The sequence below is a fragment of the Mandrillus leucophaeus genome, unplaced genomic scaffold, assembly GCF_000951045.1.
Source record: "Mandrillus leucophaeus isolate KB7577 unplaced genomic scaffold, Mleu.le_1.0 Scaffold166, whole genome shotgun sequence".
NCBI classification, from domain to species: domain Eukaryota; kingdom Metazoa; phylum Chordata; class Mammalia; order Primates; family Cercopithecidae; genus Mandrillus; species Mandrillus leucophaeus.
In genome coordinates this window covers 2,346,445-2,364,004 of record NW_012101654.1, presented here as the reverse complement: position 1 = coordinate 2,364,004, position 17,560 = coordinate 2,346,445, and the positions used below count along the sequence as shown (strand labels likewise).

Below are 17,560 nucleotides of genomic sequence, written 5' to 3'. Positions count from 1 at the left end.
CTGTATGGATATAACACATATTGATCATCAATTCATCCTTTGATGGACATCTGGGTTGTTAGGTTTCATGCAGCTGTGAATAGTCATATACAAGTCTTTGTGTGGACATACTTAGGAGTGGAATTGCTGGGTCATATAGGAATGGTGTTTAGCTTTTGGAGAATTTTGAGAAACTGCTTTCCAAAGTGGATGTGCCATTTTATATTCCCACCAGTAATGTACAAGGGTTCCAGTTTCTCCACATCATCACCAGCATTTGTCATTGTCAGTCTTTTTGATTAGTGCCATCCTAGAGGGTATGAAGTGGCATCTCACTGTTTTTGTTTTTGTTTTTGAGACAGAGTTTTGCTCTGTTGCCTAGGCTAGAGTGCAGTGGCACAATCTCGGCTCACTGCAACCCTCCGCCTCCTGTGTTCAAGCTATTCTCCTGCGTCAGCCTCCCAAGTAGCTGGGACTACAGGCTTGCACCACCACACCTGGCCAATTTTTTTTTTATTTTTTATTTTTAGTAGAGATGGGGTTTCACCATGTTGGCCAGGCTGGTCTCAAACTCTTGACCTCAAGTGATCTTCCCACCTCGACCTCCCAAAGTGCTGGGATTACAGGTGTGAGCCACCACGCCCTGCCTCATCCACTTAGTAAGAAAGGCAGAAAGCCTGTTCCTAATCATGCTGATTTTGCAGATGCACTTGCACTAACCTGGAGATGGGGCTCACTGCAGGAAATTGCATCACCCCCAGTATGGAAGTTGGGCCCTTGCACTGGGAAGAGGATTTTCAAGTTACCTGCTCGTGTGTTGTGGGCATAAACCACACAGTTTTGAAGGAAACAAGGTTTGACTTCCCTCTCTCTCCCCAGTGATGGAAGGAGCTGGAAAGAACAAGGTCTGAAACCTGGAAAGCTGAAAACCTGGAAACCCGGGTTCTAGGCTCCAGCTCTGCCACTTTCACCCATTTAAGCCCCTGTTGGGGACTTTGTTTCCTTATTTGTAAAATGGGTATAATAATAAAGTTTTCCTTACAGGGTGGCTTAGATATGGAAAAAAAGGAGTGATAGCCATGGATGGGCCTGGCAAATGATTAAAGTGCTATAAAATGTGAGCCTTAAAATTAGGCACTAGCAGGCCCTGTCTTGGAATCCCATGATGCAGGGGCTAAGAAAGAGATTGTCTGCCCATTGCTTCTCCCTCCCCGCTCCTTCCTACCTCAGGACACAAGAGAGCTGCAGTCTAGCAAACGACACCACACACTCCACACACTCCCATTTTACTGCTCCCTTCCCAGGCAGTAGAGATGAAGGATGAAGGCAGATGTCGAGAGAAGGACAAAGCTGTGCTTTAGCACTTGGGGAATGGTAGGACCAGAATAGGCACTTTTTAAGCAAGATCCACAGCTCTATCTTCTTACACTGTAGACAGGGAGCTCCCTCCAGCTTTAGTGGAGGCTGCAAAGGAAAGTCCATAGAATAGGAGGAATCCTGGAAGAGAAATATCTCTGCCAAGTGATTTTTTAGGCCTAAACATTATGTTCACACCGAATCATCACAGCTCCTCTGCCGGGCCTGTGAAATTTACCAAAGCACCACAGCAAAGCTACACATTCACAATCACAAACTTTTAAGAGCAAGAAAAAGTTCTTTTTTTAATTTAAAAAAAAATGTAAAAGTTTGTTGTGTCAGGGATTAGGGTCTGTTTTAGTATCTTCAAAATGGGTTGTAATAAACTTTAGTATAGGTTTTAATATCTAAGCAAAAATAAAGCTATTCATCTCAACACATATCACAGATACATGTTTATTATACCTAAATAAAGGAAATTCTCAATCCTAGGCTGGATAAACAAGAAAGTCGTCTAAGATGTAACTGTCCTAGATTGATATCATGGAGACTGGTCATGCTCCAAGGATTGCAAAAGCGAGTAAGTGCAGCAACCTACAACTGTAGACCTTTCGGGGTGGAGGCTGCTTCGTAGAGTGGAATCAACACTTGGGTTTCAAAGAAACATCAGAAGCACAGCTCACAGGCGATGCTTTACTCGTTTGGGCTAGCAGTCCTGCCTCCAGGATACCCGTCCCTCCAGCCCCCTCTTCTTCAGCTCATCCTGCCCACCCAGCGAGCTAAGGAACGCTGATTTCCGGCCTCCTTCCTTCCCAGCGCTCAGCTCCTCCTGCATAGCCCTCGGCCTGCCTTCCCCACTGTGGCTGGGCCCAGGCAGGAAGTGACCAGAGGCCATGGGCAGACTTCCAGTGTTACCTATTTGCCTTTCCAGATCGGCGGCTTCATCAGGAGTGGCTCGTGGGAGGACTCCGGGGTCGCTGAAGCTGGTGCGGAGCAGGGTCCCCATCACAAAGAAGAACAGGATGCCGGCGACTGCAGGGATGGCAGGAGTGATTTTCACCGCCAGGTACGGACAGCTGCCAACAGGTTGGACAGGCCAGGGAGAAGGGGAAAAGAAAGGATATACAATGTTAGGAATCAACAGTAAGCAGTCTTTATCTTCTAAGAAGCCAAAAGCTTATTTGGAGGAGGGAAATTGATTTCCATTAAAAATTCATCAATGTGAACGATTTACATTTGGGGAGATCTGCGGTTCTCTTTTACAGACAATTGAACCCCCACTCCCCAGCACGACAGCCCAAGCCCTCTGCTCTTACAGGAAGATGCTGGAAGAAGAATGAAAATAGTCCCGCTTGTATAATCAGTCTAAGACGCATAGAGCTTGTATAAATAGACACGTGTCCTCTGTGCTGTAAACACAGTCCAGGAATCTATGAGATCCCCCCACCCTCCCCTGGGATTACATAATAGAAGAAGACATCAATTTAGAATGATCTTCATGCAAGCTGGCCTTTCCCACTTGGGTCAAACGACTCAGGGACTTTCAGCCAGCCTCAGATGCTGAGGACTGTACACACACTCTCAAAGGGCAAGACACCAATTTTCCATGTTTTGGAGGTAATCTATTCTGAAGGGAATGAGCTATGGAAATGGACTTGCAGGCAAGTTTCTGAAGACGATGTAAGGGATTTCAGCAGTTGGAATAGAATCATCTCGTGCTTTTCCAGAGGGCGTCTGAGCTACCAACGGACGAACGTGGCCCAACTCTTAACTCAACCTCTTCACTGCTGTCAGTCTGACACACCGACGTGAAGCAGGGGTTGTGATGAGTCAGGGAGAGGTGCCACTGGGACAAACTCAGCTCTACATGAGGCCAGCCTAGGAACAAGCGTCTGACATTTGGTCTCAGATCCAGGTATTCTGGAGCCAGAGCAGTTCTTACCATGGCGCTTTGAGGCATTTGGATGTTTGGACCTAAGTGAAGGATGGGATCTGCAGTGACCACAGTCACTCCACTGTTGCCACATTAAATAACATCATGGGCATTGGGGAACAGGATGCAGAATCGTGGAATTAGGACATCTAGCGTGGAAAGCAATGCTAGACTGCCCACCTCATCAGAATATCCTCTTCCATGTTCTCAAGACAAAACAGAGATGGGGAGCTGGAGAAGAAAGGATTGGGAAGCTCAGCTCTGCCCAAGACTGGGAAGCAGACAGGGCTCTTGGTCTTGGAAGCCCTGGGAACCAGCACCCCACTGCTGTGCAGGTCTCTGATGGATGGCAAAGGGATGCAGGCAGGAGTCTGGGACTTGATCCCCTTTGCTGAGCAAAGCCGTGATCCCCTTTGCTGAGACAAGTGATAGATAGAACATTAGTGCACCAGCCTTCAAGAGGCCTGCAGACCTAGACACAGCTTCCTGGAGCGATCACTGATGTTGATAATGTGGACCGTGGTTGTGCAAGTTTCCTAGCACGAGGAGATATACAGCGAAGTATTTAGGAATAAAGTGCCACGATGAATGCAGCTTACTCCCAAATAGCTCAAAAAAATATTGTCTAGACAGAGTAAATGGGATCAAGTATTAGCAAGAGGTGAATTTGGGTAAAGGGTAAACGGATGTTCCTTGTACTACTCTTACTCTTGCTACTTTTCTATAAGTTTGAAATTATTTCCAAATAAAATTTTAAAAAAAGAAACACAGTCTATATCGAAGGCATGAAAATACCCTGGTATGAAATTTTATATATATATATATATGTACACACACACACACACATATATATGTGTACACACACACACACATATATATGCTATATATAGACCCTGAATATATATAATTTTAGTCTAAAATAATCTACTTTAGGGGGACTTTTTTTGTTATAAAGTGGTTAGGGAAAAGAGCAAATGTGTAGAAGAGAATTTTCCAAAAAAACTTGAATTCACAATTCAACATAATTTGAACAATGACAGTGAATAAAAACAAGCCCACGTTTTCCCCCTTTTTCAAGATTAATGAATTTGAAGAAGAAGATGTTGGCACAGCAAAGCCAGCTTCAGCGAGGGCACAGCTGGACAAGGTGAACCAGACAGACCTGGTTAGGAGAGAGTGTTCCACTTCAGGTGTTGACAGCTGTGACTTAACACTATGGAGCTTCTCCAAGGATGGCTACTTGTGAAGGGCCAGAACCCTCCCATGAGGGTGACTGAGTAGATCGTAGGCTCTGGTGTGCTTATTTTTTCCTTTTTGGGTCTGAAAGGCAGCTTGGTGGACTGCAAAGTCTACCTGCTCAATGTTGCAAAGGCTGCCTCTTGCTCTTAGAGCAAGTTCTAGCATGCCTTGCCCTCCACCGTTCCCTGTCCCAAGTGCACTATCCGCGGGGTTGGGATCTTCCACAGCTACCCCACTTCCCCAAGCTGATGCCTGTGCGGCCTCTCATCACCTCCAACCCCCAAACAGGATGTCCCCTGCCACATTCTCACTGCAGAGACAATACACTGTAGATCGGTATCTGCACTTCAGCATACACTGATTTATTCAGAGCCATCCCAGAAAAGGAGGAAAAGGGAAAGTCCAGTTGACGCCGGGAGGCCTGCTGCCTGCCAGGGTTCTCTCACTGCGTAGCGGGCTGTTGCACTTGGACACGTCAGGGCATGGATCTGAAATGCATCTGTTTGTGTTTCCCTGGGAACCTGCTCCTGCTCCTGTTCCCGCAGGAAATCTCAGGCGGGTCTAGTGACTTCTCTGATCATAATATGAAGGTAATAGGAAGTCCTTGTCGCTTTAAGTAGCAAACAGTGTCATTGAAGTAAATGAAAGGGTAATAATCCCAGTGAATAATGGTAACTTCTACCTTGATATGAAGTTAAGCCCCCTCCACCACCCCAGCTCGCCAGCTGCAGTTTTTGGCCCCTCCATGGTGGAGAAGAAAGCAGGTGGAGTATACAGGGAGGCAGGAAGGAGCTTACAGGAAGAGTTCTGTTACAAGGCGACTGTGTGCTCTGGGTCTATGAGATGGTTAAACCAGCTCTGCCTAGACTTGCATTGGTGAGTGCTTTGGACCCCCCCGGGGGGAACCGAGGTGTGTGGCCCACCTGCACTTGTCTTCCTCCTTCCCCCCTCTTAAAGAGAAATGGCCAGCCTTCCTCCCACTCAGGGCCTTCCTTCTACTCTGTTTTGCCTTCGAGTCCCTCCTCTCAAAAGCCCTCTCTGTCTTGTCTCTCCGAGGGACAGCTGGAACAGTGATCTCTGTTTGTTTACTTATTTATTTATTTATTTATTTATTATCTTTTTTGAGACAAGGTCTCACTCTGCTGCCCAGGCTGGAGTGCAGTGGTATGATCACGGCTCACTGCAGCTTTGAACTCCTGGAGCTCAAGAGATTCTCCCAGCTCAGCCTCCTGAGTGGCTGAGACTATAGGCCCTCACCACGGATGACGCCTGGCTAATTTCTTGTGTGTTTTGTAGAGACAGGGTCTCACTTTGTTGCCCAGGCTGGTCACAAACTCCTGGGCTCCAGTGATCCTCCTGCCTCAGCCTCCCAAAGTGCTGGGATTACAGGAATGAGCCACTGTGCCCAGCCTAGACAGTGACCTCATCCCTGCCTACCACGATCCCCTCCTTCAATCTGTCCGAACCACCACTGCCAGCTCCAATCACACGTGTCTCTGCCCAAAAGCCTTCCATGCTTCTGCCGTCCCTGCCAACGAAGCTCGAGCTCCTTATCTGGTGTCTAAGTGTCCCCCAGTCACCTTCTCTCCCTCTCTCTCACTGCCCCTTCCTGAATCCCAGCAATGGCCACACCTAACATTTGGGCATCTCAGACAAGCATGGGCTTTCACCCACCGCCGCGCTGCCTGTCCAGTCCATGTGTCTGGAACACCCGCACCTCCCATTTGGCATGTTGATGCTTCCCAACCTTCCACTTCCAGCTCAATACCGCTTCCTGAAAAGCCTTGGTAGAGTTTCTGGGCTCACCCCTAAACAAAAGGGATCGCTTCTTTCTCTGGACCCCCACCGTGTTTTCCTTTGCTCCCCTTCCTCAGGACATGTGGATATTTGCGGACATGTGGCTATTTGCGGACGTGCTCCACGCACCTCACTAGATTAAAAGTCCTGGAAGGTGAGACTGGCCCCTGTTCCTCTTCATGTCCTTTGTAGCACCTAGCAGGATGCCTCACATGGTGGAAAATGCAACCAAATTTGATAAATATTTGTTGAGTAGCTGAATGAACAGAATCCATTTAGTGAATTTTACTAAAATTTACCTGAAAGAGGAGGAGAGTCAAGTCACCCATACCCTCAGCAACCACAGACCTGGTCTAGAACTTCTCTACTCTTGTTGGCTTGCTAGGTCCCATAACTTCCTTCAGACAGATGCTAAGGCCCAGTTCCTCCCACGAGGCTCCCTCAGCTGAGAGGAGAGGATATTCCTCAGCTCATTGAGCCGAGTGTGCCTCACATTAACCTTCTAGGGGCATTTGCTGGAACCTCTAAGACCCTCCATGTGCTAAAGTTCTAGCAGATGAAGCACCATATGTTGGTACAACTCTGTACAATGCTAGGTGCTTTGTGACAGTCCCGTTCCACCAGCCTGTGTGTGTGACAGAGGACAGTGCTGAATTTGTCCTAGAAATCCTCAACAACTCACTTTTTATAAAAGCAGCAGAATTCCCAACCCTAAACAAACAATGAGGTCAGGGCTACTGAGACACCTTCAAACTGCTGCTCAGAAAAAGCAGAGAGCATCTATAGTCCTTGTGGTAAAGACAAGGCAATAAGCAGACCCTGCCCACGACTGTGAATGTTTACCTCCTGAAGGAGGTGAGACTAATGGGACATCTCAGTCGACCCACAGACTGGCACAGCTTCACAGCTAAAGGAAGCGCTGTGCACAGTATGGCAAATTCTTCGCCTGAGCTCAGATGACTTGAAAATGGCTCCTTCATATTTCTGAGCAACTGTGGATGGGAACTCCAATGCTGAGTGCCATCTGTGTTGAGGAAGACTCCATCCCTGAGGGCCTGGATTTGATACAAGATGATGAGGCAGCTGCCAAAGATATAAACACCAAATGGAATCCTATTTCTGTCTCAAGAATTGTGACCTACATACAACTCAGGGCAGTGTAGAAAACAGGCTACAGGCGTCTTAGTCTTCATAAAGATGAACTGGAAAGTGACAGGGGGAAAAAACAAGAATATGAAAGCATACATCTTCATAACATAAAAGAAATTAGCCAATTTAGCACCAGATGATAAAATGATGAGAAGCCTTTACAGAGCTCTCCCTCCAATCATATACATCAGCGAGAGCTGTTTGATTTTGGATATGATGATAAATACTTATGCACAAACTGTCAATGCATCGTACATTCGAGGTACAGAAATTCATTCCAGGTAATAATTAGAAATCATAGCAGTGCCAAAACATTATATGGAATTTTTTTCAGTTCAAATAGCAATCTTTTTGAATCTTTAGTAAAAGTTGTTTTTGTGCTTTGATGCTTATACATGAAAAGTGGAACTGTTTTCTGGGCACCATATTATCTGAGACCACACAATCGGTGTATCTGATCATTAAAAAGATAGATGGAGGGATAGATGATAGATAGATAGGTAGGTAGGTAGATAGATAGATATAAAATCATTTTAGCATCAAACAGACACTGACATCTCAGAATCAACACTGTCATTAATTCCATATTCATGTTTACAGACTGGCTTACAGGTTAGAATCTGACACAAAGCTGATTCCTTGAACAAAAACCCTAAGACTAAACTAATTTCTTAAACATTTGGATAGGAAATATGGATTTCATTGTTGGGTAATTAGGTCTCTCTGTTTTCCAGAGGACATTCTTTGGGAGAAGATTAACTTAAAAACTAAACAAAACAAAACAACAACATTAACAAGATATAGCAGAGACATTAAAACCAAGTGCCTTTGGAACAAGAAGTAGAGAATCTTTTCCTGTATCAAAACAATTCAAGTCTTCTTTTAATGTTTTGTCTATAAATGGATACACATAAAAAAAAGTTTGTTACTAGTAGCTCATGACTCCTGACTGCAGCAAATGGCCTACATTTGATATTTTTGGTCTGTCCTGTATGTATGAAAGCATAAACATGAGAATAACTGTTTTTTAGACATAACCATGAGGCATGCATTTATTATTACACAGGAAGAGGAAGTGGCCTTACTGCATTATTGCCACACTCCAATTCAGGGAATTTCTACTTTGCAGAAATCATCAAGTAACCTAGCATTTTAAGTTTCAGATTCTTGACTACAAAGCATTTCAGTAAAAAGTAGCTAAGGCAAACAATCATAAATGAAATAACCTGAGCCAGTGACTCACACGTCTGAAATAATCAGAGTAGCATTGTGAGAAATGGAGGTTTTAAGGGTTGCAATAGAAATGACCCCTTCTCCTTTTCATATGAGTCACTGCAAAACAAATGTACTTTTCACTTACAGGCAGGAACATAAGCACCATTCATTTTGTGATTTGTTCCTTAATCACATACTTAGAAACAAATCTACCACCGCAAGGCAAAGATGAGCACATTACTTGGAGACAAATAGAGGAAAAAGTAGATTCAGAAAGCATATCCACTCACAACTCTAGAATAGGAAAAACCAAAGAGATGATTTCATAAAACTCCCAAGAGTGACATTCCCCTACAAGATCACGATGGCAGGACCCTGTGCCTGGAAAGCCCTTAGTGACTCATCGTGTTAATTACCCCAGATGCACAGAGCCAGGAGTCTATGCATGCCTGTACCAAGAGAGGGAATTTAAATCAATGAGCCCAGGGACTAACGTGGAAAATATGAGCAAAGCAAGCTGGAAGGAAAAGCTCAAACCCAGAGGGCATAGAGGTGACAGTAGAACTCCACACACCCATTTGTAGACTACAAAGGTGACGTTCAGTTTCATCAAAGCTCAATGGCTTGTTTTTCCATCCGTCTCTCTGTCTACCTTTGTTCTGTGAGAACTGTAGCTTTCGGGCTTGCTAGGGGAGGAGGAAGGTGAAGGTCACCCTACCAAAGCGAGGAACATCACTTAGGAAATCCGGTTTTTCCCTGCAGGCTTTCTGGCTAGATGCCAGAAACAGGGACGTCTCCAAACACAGCACAGTCTTGCCTTGAACTTGCAGAGTTCATGAGTGAGGAGAGGGGCTCCAGGCGTCAAGCACTTCCGTGAACAGAGAGCTGAGGAGGGGAGAAGAGGAAAGTGCTGTCTTCCGCCTGTGTGGCCCAAACACCCTTTAAGTGTGCAAGACAGAGTTAGTGCCCTTATTCTTAACTCAGGGCCTCCCAGACCACCCAGAGAGATCTACTTAAGATACAAGACCTGGGAATCTGTAGCTTTGAAATACAGGCTTCAAATCATAGCGTGTAAACAGCCCAATTTACCCATCTACTATTGAGAATGTACAAGAGTTTACTAGTGAATATTGTGGTGCATCAACATTTTTGCCAAGTGATCCTGAGTTGCATGTAAAATTCCAGGAAGAGGCCGGGAGTGCCTATAATCCCAACACTTTGGGAGGCTGAGGTGGGCAGTGCTTGAGCTCAGGAGTTTGAGACCAGCCTGGGCAACATGGCAAAACTCTGTCTCTACAAAAAAATAAATAAATAAATACAAAAACTAGTTGGGTGTGGTAGCGTGTGACTGTAGTCTCAACTACTTGGGAGGCTGAGGTGGGAGGTTCGCTTGACCCTGGGAGACTGAGGCTGCAGTGAGCCAAGATCATGCCACTGTACTCCAGCCTGGGCAACAGAGCCAGACCCTGTCTTGAAAAAATGAAATGAAATGAAATAGAATTTCAGGAAGCCAGAGGCTTCTGGGTAGCGTGTGAGTCACGGGAGGGAAAGTCAACACTGTTTTGCCCCAGAAGTTGCTCTTTGACGTCCTGACATTACTTAGGCATGGCAACCATATGCCCCTGATTTCCTGTTAGAGTCCTGGCGCAGGTGGATGTCTTCTCATTTTCAGACCATGTGTGGCCACTGAGCTAACTGGCCCAAGTAACTCCATTTTGCTTTCTGTGCATCCTGGAACCAACCGTAAGTCATTGTCAGGGCAAGCCAGGGTCCTTCTGAGAAAGCTCTTCCTAGAGCTGCTGGTGTGTGTGCTGGGAAGACCTGCCCACACCAAGCATCCAGGGTAGTGATTTAGGATTTGTCCTGGCACTAAACAGCATTCTAGGGTTTAGCTGCCTCTGACCCTGGCTTATATTTGAAGGGTGTCCATTCTGCCTCCGATCTGGAAACTCTGTATGGGAAAGTCATAGCAGGACTTTAGTTCTAGTCATAATTCTTGTTTCATCCAATCTAAGGTACCCCACATTTTACGATGTATCATTAAGGGGAAATGTGCCAAATCAGATGATATTCTCTAACCACAAGGGATCTTTATTTCATACTTATTGAAAGAGCTGTTATAGACTTAATTAGACACCAATTTAAAAATCATATATCACTATCGTGCATACATTTTAAAAAACGTGAGTGAACTAAATTGGCCACAGTATTCCTAAAACATCTCCACATTTAGAGCCTGAGGCAGAGGTGTCTGCGTGGGAGCCTTTCCACGTTGCAGCCTCCCAAGCCCATCAAAGCACGGCCCAGCTCTTCTGCTTCTCCCTAGCCTGCATTCCGTGCCCAATGCACCAGCTCAAGCCAGAGCGCGTCCCTCCTGTGCTCAGAACTAAAGCCAGGTACTTGCAGAGGCTACAAAGCCATCTGGCTCCTGTGACCTCTTTGACCTCATCTTCCTCCCTCCTGCTGCCCCCTGCAGCCCTGGAAAAAGCCAGGCCTGTCTCTTCTCTGGGAGAGGCACATTTGCCTGTGCCTTCCCCCTGCCTGGAATCCCCTCCCTACGGGAAGCCACAGAGCTCCTCCTAGCCTTTACTCAAATATCACCTTCTCTGTAGAGACTTCCCTGATTGTGCTGCACACAATCTCCAAACTGCAGCCCCCCTATGACCAGCTACTCCCTCTCCACCAATCCCAACCCCCTTCCAGCTTTTACTTTTCCCATAGCACTTAACCCCACTTGGCGCACTATTAATATATGTACTTCCTTGCTTACTGTCTGACCCCACTAGAAAAAAGCTCAATGCAATGAGGAAGTGTATCTACTTGGTTCACAGATGTAACCTCCAGTGCCTAGAATTCAGTCTAGCACATAGTTGACCTTCAATAACTATTTGTTAAATGAAATGAAGAGACATCTAAAAAAACACAGGATACAAAGTACAGTGGAGACGATCCCATTTGTGTTTCAAACACATTTATATTCGTAACTGGAAGAATGTGCCCCATCATCTCATTATCCCTGGGTGATTTTGTGCATATGTGCTTTTTGGTGGTTTCCAAATATTCTTAATTAAAGCATGGTTTGTTTTGTAGTAGAAAAATATGTTATTAAAAATAAATGTATAAGTACTTGCTGAACTAAAAAAGAAGAGAATTGCCGAAATATTAAAATCTGCCTGTGCTTTTAAAAATTCAACTATCAATAAAGAAGATGCTTGACAATAATGTATATTCTCTGTTGGACTGAAACAGAGACAATAATGTATATTCTCTGTTGGACTGAAACAGAGCTGGCTGAAGCTCTTGAGTTTTGCAAGTTGCCTTATAGTACCTTAATTAGTCTAATTGTTTTGGGGTATGGAGGATTATACATTTAAGAATGCAAAACCCAGGTTATCTCCTATCTCAGCTCTGGTCTGTACCCAATTTCTGGGAGGAATGTGACTAGAGAAAGTTCTTCAGTCATCCTTGCAGATTTCTGTCTTAAACTGGGTATTTAAATTACAGTACAAGGCCACACATATGGGACCCAACTCCCCTCAGTTCCAGCAAGCCCCCTGGAGATCCAGAATCTCAGATGCCTGGTACATTCTCTTTTTCTTTCTTTGTGTTGCGGGTGGTCTAGGGATGGCAAGATGAGAAGGAGGTGTTCAGGAATGAGAAAGAATCAAATACTACACAAATTAAATCTCCTCAACACCGGCAATGTTGGTAGAATTGAACCCAAATGTTGGATAGCTCATCAATGAGCACTGTTTGGCAATGAATTGCCCAACAGAGACATTTTCCACAAAATCTGAATTAGTTTAATCATTACATGCTCAAGAAAATCTTGTTGGAAGGAAAATGCCCTGCCTTGTTGCAGATTGCACACTGAGCACCAGTGAGCTTCTCCTCCCATCCCAAGGCCCTGGGGCCATCAGGCTCCCTGCTGGGAGGTGGCCCAGGGGTGTGGCTGCTGGTGCCACCGGGAGATGCCTGCTGTGCCTGTGCCTGCTCCTCCTTCCCCAGTGGCCCCTTTCTCAGTGCTTCCACGGCCAGCGGCCCCACACTAGGGCTTCAGTTGCTCACCCAGAGTGGGCAGGCAGTGAGCACAGCTTTACCCAGGACTGGGGCCTCTGCCAGGGAGCTGGTACCCCCACGCCTATCCTGTAGAACGAGGCCAGGCCCTGTGGGACAGTCACACTGCACAAAGTCCAGATGTTACTGCTATGGAAATGTGTCTTCTGCATTACAAAGATGCAGTAACTCAGGACCTTTGGGGCAAAGGCACATGTGAGTCTTAGGAAGTTTTTCCAGAGCTGGAGAACAAGTCTACGAGTACTGTGGATGCAAGAGATGACCAAGTCTCCTTCACGCCTTCATTCAGGCACTCCACACACAGTCACTGAACACACACCACCTGCCAGCACACCGCACCATGTGCTAGGAAAGCAGCAGGATTAAGACAAGACCCTCGCTTCCTGGCAGCTCACATTCCAGTGGGGGGCAGGGGGGGCAAATTCGCACACTTCAAACAAAAGAGCAAGTGTGGAAACACAGGTGCTGAGGAACGGTGGAGGGAACCAGCTCAGTGGGCCGGAAGGGCAGGTGTTGGTGAAGGCTTTCTGGAGGGGGCATCAGAGGCAGCAGTGAGACCCGCAGAGAGGAAGGGCGTTGGCAAGGACAGGGAGCCCCAGACCCTCCCTGACCCTAATAATTCCAGGCCTCCTTCGGTCAGTGCACCGAGTGACTGGTGGAAGCACAGTGTAACCCTCCCTAGACAGGACTCTGGAACAGCACGTCCGGGGGGGCAGGGGCGTTGTAGGCTGTTTAGTCACTGTGGCATCCCCAATGCCTCATACACAGCTACACAATAGGCACTCGACAAATATTTGCTGAATTGAATGTCGTGGAATCATCAGAGCAGACCCAGGACATCTAGGTCCACGTTTGGTAGCAAACTGCAAAGCGATGGGTGCAAAGGTCGTCATGCGGGTGAAGCAGTGGAAGATACTGAGAAGGAAGTGAGCAGACCCCACTTCCGTGTGCTCCAGCCTCTGCTGACGGCACTCCTCTGAGCTAAAGGTCCCACTCCTGGGGGAGAAAAAGGGCCACCTTCTTCCTTTTGCGAAGGAGGAAGCATTACTAAGTAAATTTTGCTTTACAGTGTTTCCCTAAGAGTGAAGAGGAATTGAAGATTTTTTTTAACATATCCGTCATCATAAACCTCAAGGAATTAGATAATATAGGATCAATACAAGTTAGAAATATCCAGTCGTTGAGACAGAGACACATGTGAGTGCAGAAGGCTAAGCTATTTCACCCATCAACTCACTAAACAATGTTGTTTCCAATAGCAGAGACATCATAATTTGAAAAATAGTACATAATAATTATGCAAAATGGAAATAAGGTGCTCTGAGTGGAAAAGAAAAAAGGCTACAAAGGTATTTAAGGAGAAAATGGTTCTATTTCCAAAAAGGGGAGAAAAAAAACAAGGTAAACGGCTTAAAGCCCATGTGCCCTGTGACACCAAGTTGGAGACTATCAGGCAAAGACAGCTTCAAAAGTGCATATTTGGTAGAAATGAACAAAATGAAATTCACTGGAAGTCTTTGGATACTGGGTTGCTGTTGGGGGCTGCCGATTCATTTTTCCCTTCTCTAAAGGGGCAGCACTTAGCGTTCATTCACAGATGATTCCTTTTTCTCACCTAAAACAATGCCCGTGGTATCGACTATTATCCCTGGCAAAGTGCCTTTGCATTAAAACATGATGACAGCATTTCTCAGCCCTGATGTTGGGGAGAGCTCCTACCATGTAATTATCCAGCTCAATTAGAAGACAAGGTCAGAACAAACAGATCCAGAGGGAAGATCCATGCCTGCTAGACACATAGATGTGGTCCCACATCATTTTTTTTTTCTTTTTATCTAGCCCTGTTACTGTTTCATACACATGGTTTTCAAAGTAACAGGCAGCTAGACAGTAAGACTACAGGGACCAAATGAAAATGCACATTTTTTTGATTGAGTACCTATATTGCAGACAGTTTCACATATAGCATTTCATATAATGTCTACGAAAATGTACACAGCTAATTGTCTATGACGTTGGTATTCCTGAGACCATTTCACAGATAAGGAAACTAAGGTTCATTAATTTGACTGATAAGACTTATAAGAGGTTCATTAATTTGACTGAGCCTGGTTTAGCTAATAAATTTCAGAACCAGAAGTCAATCAGATGTGGCCATCTTCAAAGGCCATGGGCCCGAGGCATGGTCTCTCAGTTGTACCACAATGAGGCCTACACTTCTGTTTTTGCACTCTACACACTTTCTTAGTGGAATACGATAACAGCTGTACCTGCTTTCACCTTTTTATAAGGATTTCAATGATCCTTATTAAATGCAATTAAGAACACAGCGAAACCTAAAGCTATTTAGCGTGAAGGTGCCTTGTCCAGTCTGGGCAGAAGACAAGCTTGGAGTCTTGGGTGACAAAGTCTCTCATTGATGGATTGCCAGCAGTCGGGTGGTAATGCCTTAGTGACTGAAGGTCAAGAACATTTCTCCTGGGCTCTGCTTTCCAATTCCAGTTGAAGAATATCAAGCTCTGTGGTTTCTACATAACACAGAAACCACAGATTCCCGGGGGCCCTGTCAATCAAGCTTGACACTAAATGGTGATGACTGCTCCTGTTATTACAAAATACATGTATGCTAAACAAAGACCATAATGGTTAGTTTTGTTTAATACTGGAGGATTCTGACCAGTACAATGCTAAAGCATAAACTTACATTTATGAAAAAAGATAAAGATAAACTTTCTAGAATTCCCAGGTTATACCCAAGAAGTACTTGCTCCCTGTGAAGAGAGGGTGGGGTTGCAGAGACTCCAGAGATCTCCACTTCTGCAGTGTCAGTGTGGAACTGTACCTAATTGCTCCAGTATCCACTCCTAACCAGCAGGAATGTCAAAGAACCTCAGAAGAGTACAGGCGGTAGGTGCTGAGTAAAACTGGAAGTCTGAGTGTGTCTCCTAGACACTAGGAAGTACAAGGATATACTTTCAATGAAACTCTTTGAACTCATTGGGAGAAAGCTGAAAAATACCATGTGCTGTTGAGGAATTAATGCCCACTCCCACCCCCAGTCTTCATCTAATTGTGCTTTTTAAATTAATTAATGCCAACTCCCACCCCAGTCTTCATCTAATTGTGCTTTTTAAATTAATTAATGAATGCCCACTCCCACCCCCAGTGTTCATCTAATTGTGCTTTTCTAATTAATTAATGCCCACTCCCACCCCCAGTCTTCATCTAATTATGCTTTTTAATTTTTTTGTTTTATTTATGTATTTATTTTTTGAAACAAAGCCTTGCTCTGCTGACCAGGCTGGAGTGCAATGGTGCGCTCTCAGCTCACTGAAAGCTCCGCCTCCCGGGTTCTCGCCATTCTCCAGCCTCAGCCTCCAGAGTAGCTGGGACTACAGGCACCCGCCACCATGCCCGGCTAATTTCTTTGTATTTTTAGTAGAAATGGGGTTTCACCATGTTAGCCAGGATGGTCTCGATCTCCTAACCTTGTGATCCATCCGCCTTGGCTTCCCAAAGTGCTGGGATTACAGGCGTGAGCCACCGCGCCCGCCCTATTGTGCTTTTCTAATTAATTAATTAATGCCTACTCCCATCCCCAGTCTTCATCTAATTGTGCTTTTTAAATTAATTAATTAATGCCCACTCCCACCCCTAGTCTTCATCTAATTGTGCTTTTCCAAGTATATTCATCTGTGGCCAAACTTTCATATAATTTCTTTACTTAAGTCTTCTTTTAAGTCACACACTTCTGAGATTAAAAAAAAAAAAACTTTTCAGCTCATTTGGAAATAGAAGAGAAGGATTCCTGAGGACTTCCCCACGGCAAACATGATAATGAACTGATTACTAAAAAGAGAAGGGCAAAAGTCAGAATAGTGAACATTAGATCTAGGGAAAAATCTAGGTGGGGAAAAACAGTGGAAACAACCTTAAGGAATATGGTGGAGAAACATCTGGAAAAAGCATATTTAATTAGAGAACACCAAGAGGGACTGCAACAGTGGAAATCATGCCTGGCTAGCCTGATGGAAGGCTTGGGAGGTGTGATTGCCATGAAAGCTACAATCAAACAAGTGCCACCTTTCTTGAATTTTGCCAAGCAGATGGCAAAGTTGGAGAATCAACAGGGAAACTGTAGAGTGATACAATGCAGAGAGAGAAGGATCAGAAAGCCCCTCCTATAGTCACACCCCTATCCCTCTTAGGCTTGCGCCATACATTGTCCAGTTGGCTTCAACATTCAGAATAACTGGAGCCCTAAAGAACTGTCAAGTTCTGAGAACAGTCTTTCCACTTCCAGAAACAACTTCCTGAGAGACCATTACATGGCTGCCAAAAAAACACTGCTTCATCTTTTAAGCACTTGTGAAACTTGAGGTCAAAAAGCAGAGGTCCACCAAGCAAGGCCACAGAAAAACAGCTTGAAAATGCTCCAGCTGAGCCTATGTGCTCAGTGGCAAAGCCTCGTGACTGTAGTGCTTACTCTGGGCAGTTCTGGAAGGCTTTTTCTACCAGAAGTTTCCATCAGTTGAGGTTTTGACTCTTACTCTCCCCTGGGTGGAGAGTCTGAGGCTGCACGGTGCAAGATGAAAGGACTTCAATATTGTCTGACTATAAGAGCAAGCTCTGCAAAGTACTTTTTTGAAGAGGAGATTTTTGAATGGGACATCTGGGTGGGAAAATAGGAAAACAGGTCAGTTGAGCAAAGGAATATCAACGGTTCCTGTTCTCCATATGAGCTGAGAATGCAGCCTCTCCTTCAGAGTAGAAACAGGAGCTGGGGAGCTCCTGGAGTCGATGGGAGGTGCCCCA

General features: G+C 45.2%; 1 protein-coding gene across 2 annotated transcripts in view; it reads right to left on the bottom strand.

Annotated features, from left to right (window-relative positions):
• The window catches only part of ZDHHC14 (zinc finger, DHHC-type containing 14), a 312,219-nt gene that overhangs the window by 143,302 nt on the left and 151,357 nt on the right, over positions 1 to 17,560 (bottom strand). For both annotated transcript variants that reach the window (XM_011976423.1, XM_011976424.1), the window contains exon 2: positions 2,251 to 2,411. In XM_011976423.1, coding sequence (XP_011831813.1) covers positions 2,251 to 2,411 — 161 coding nt within the window. The remainder of the gene's footprint in view (positions 1 to 2,250; positions 2,412 to 17,560) is intronic.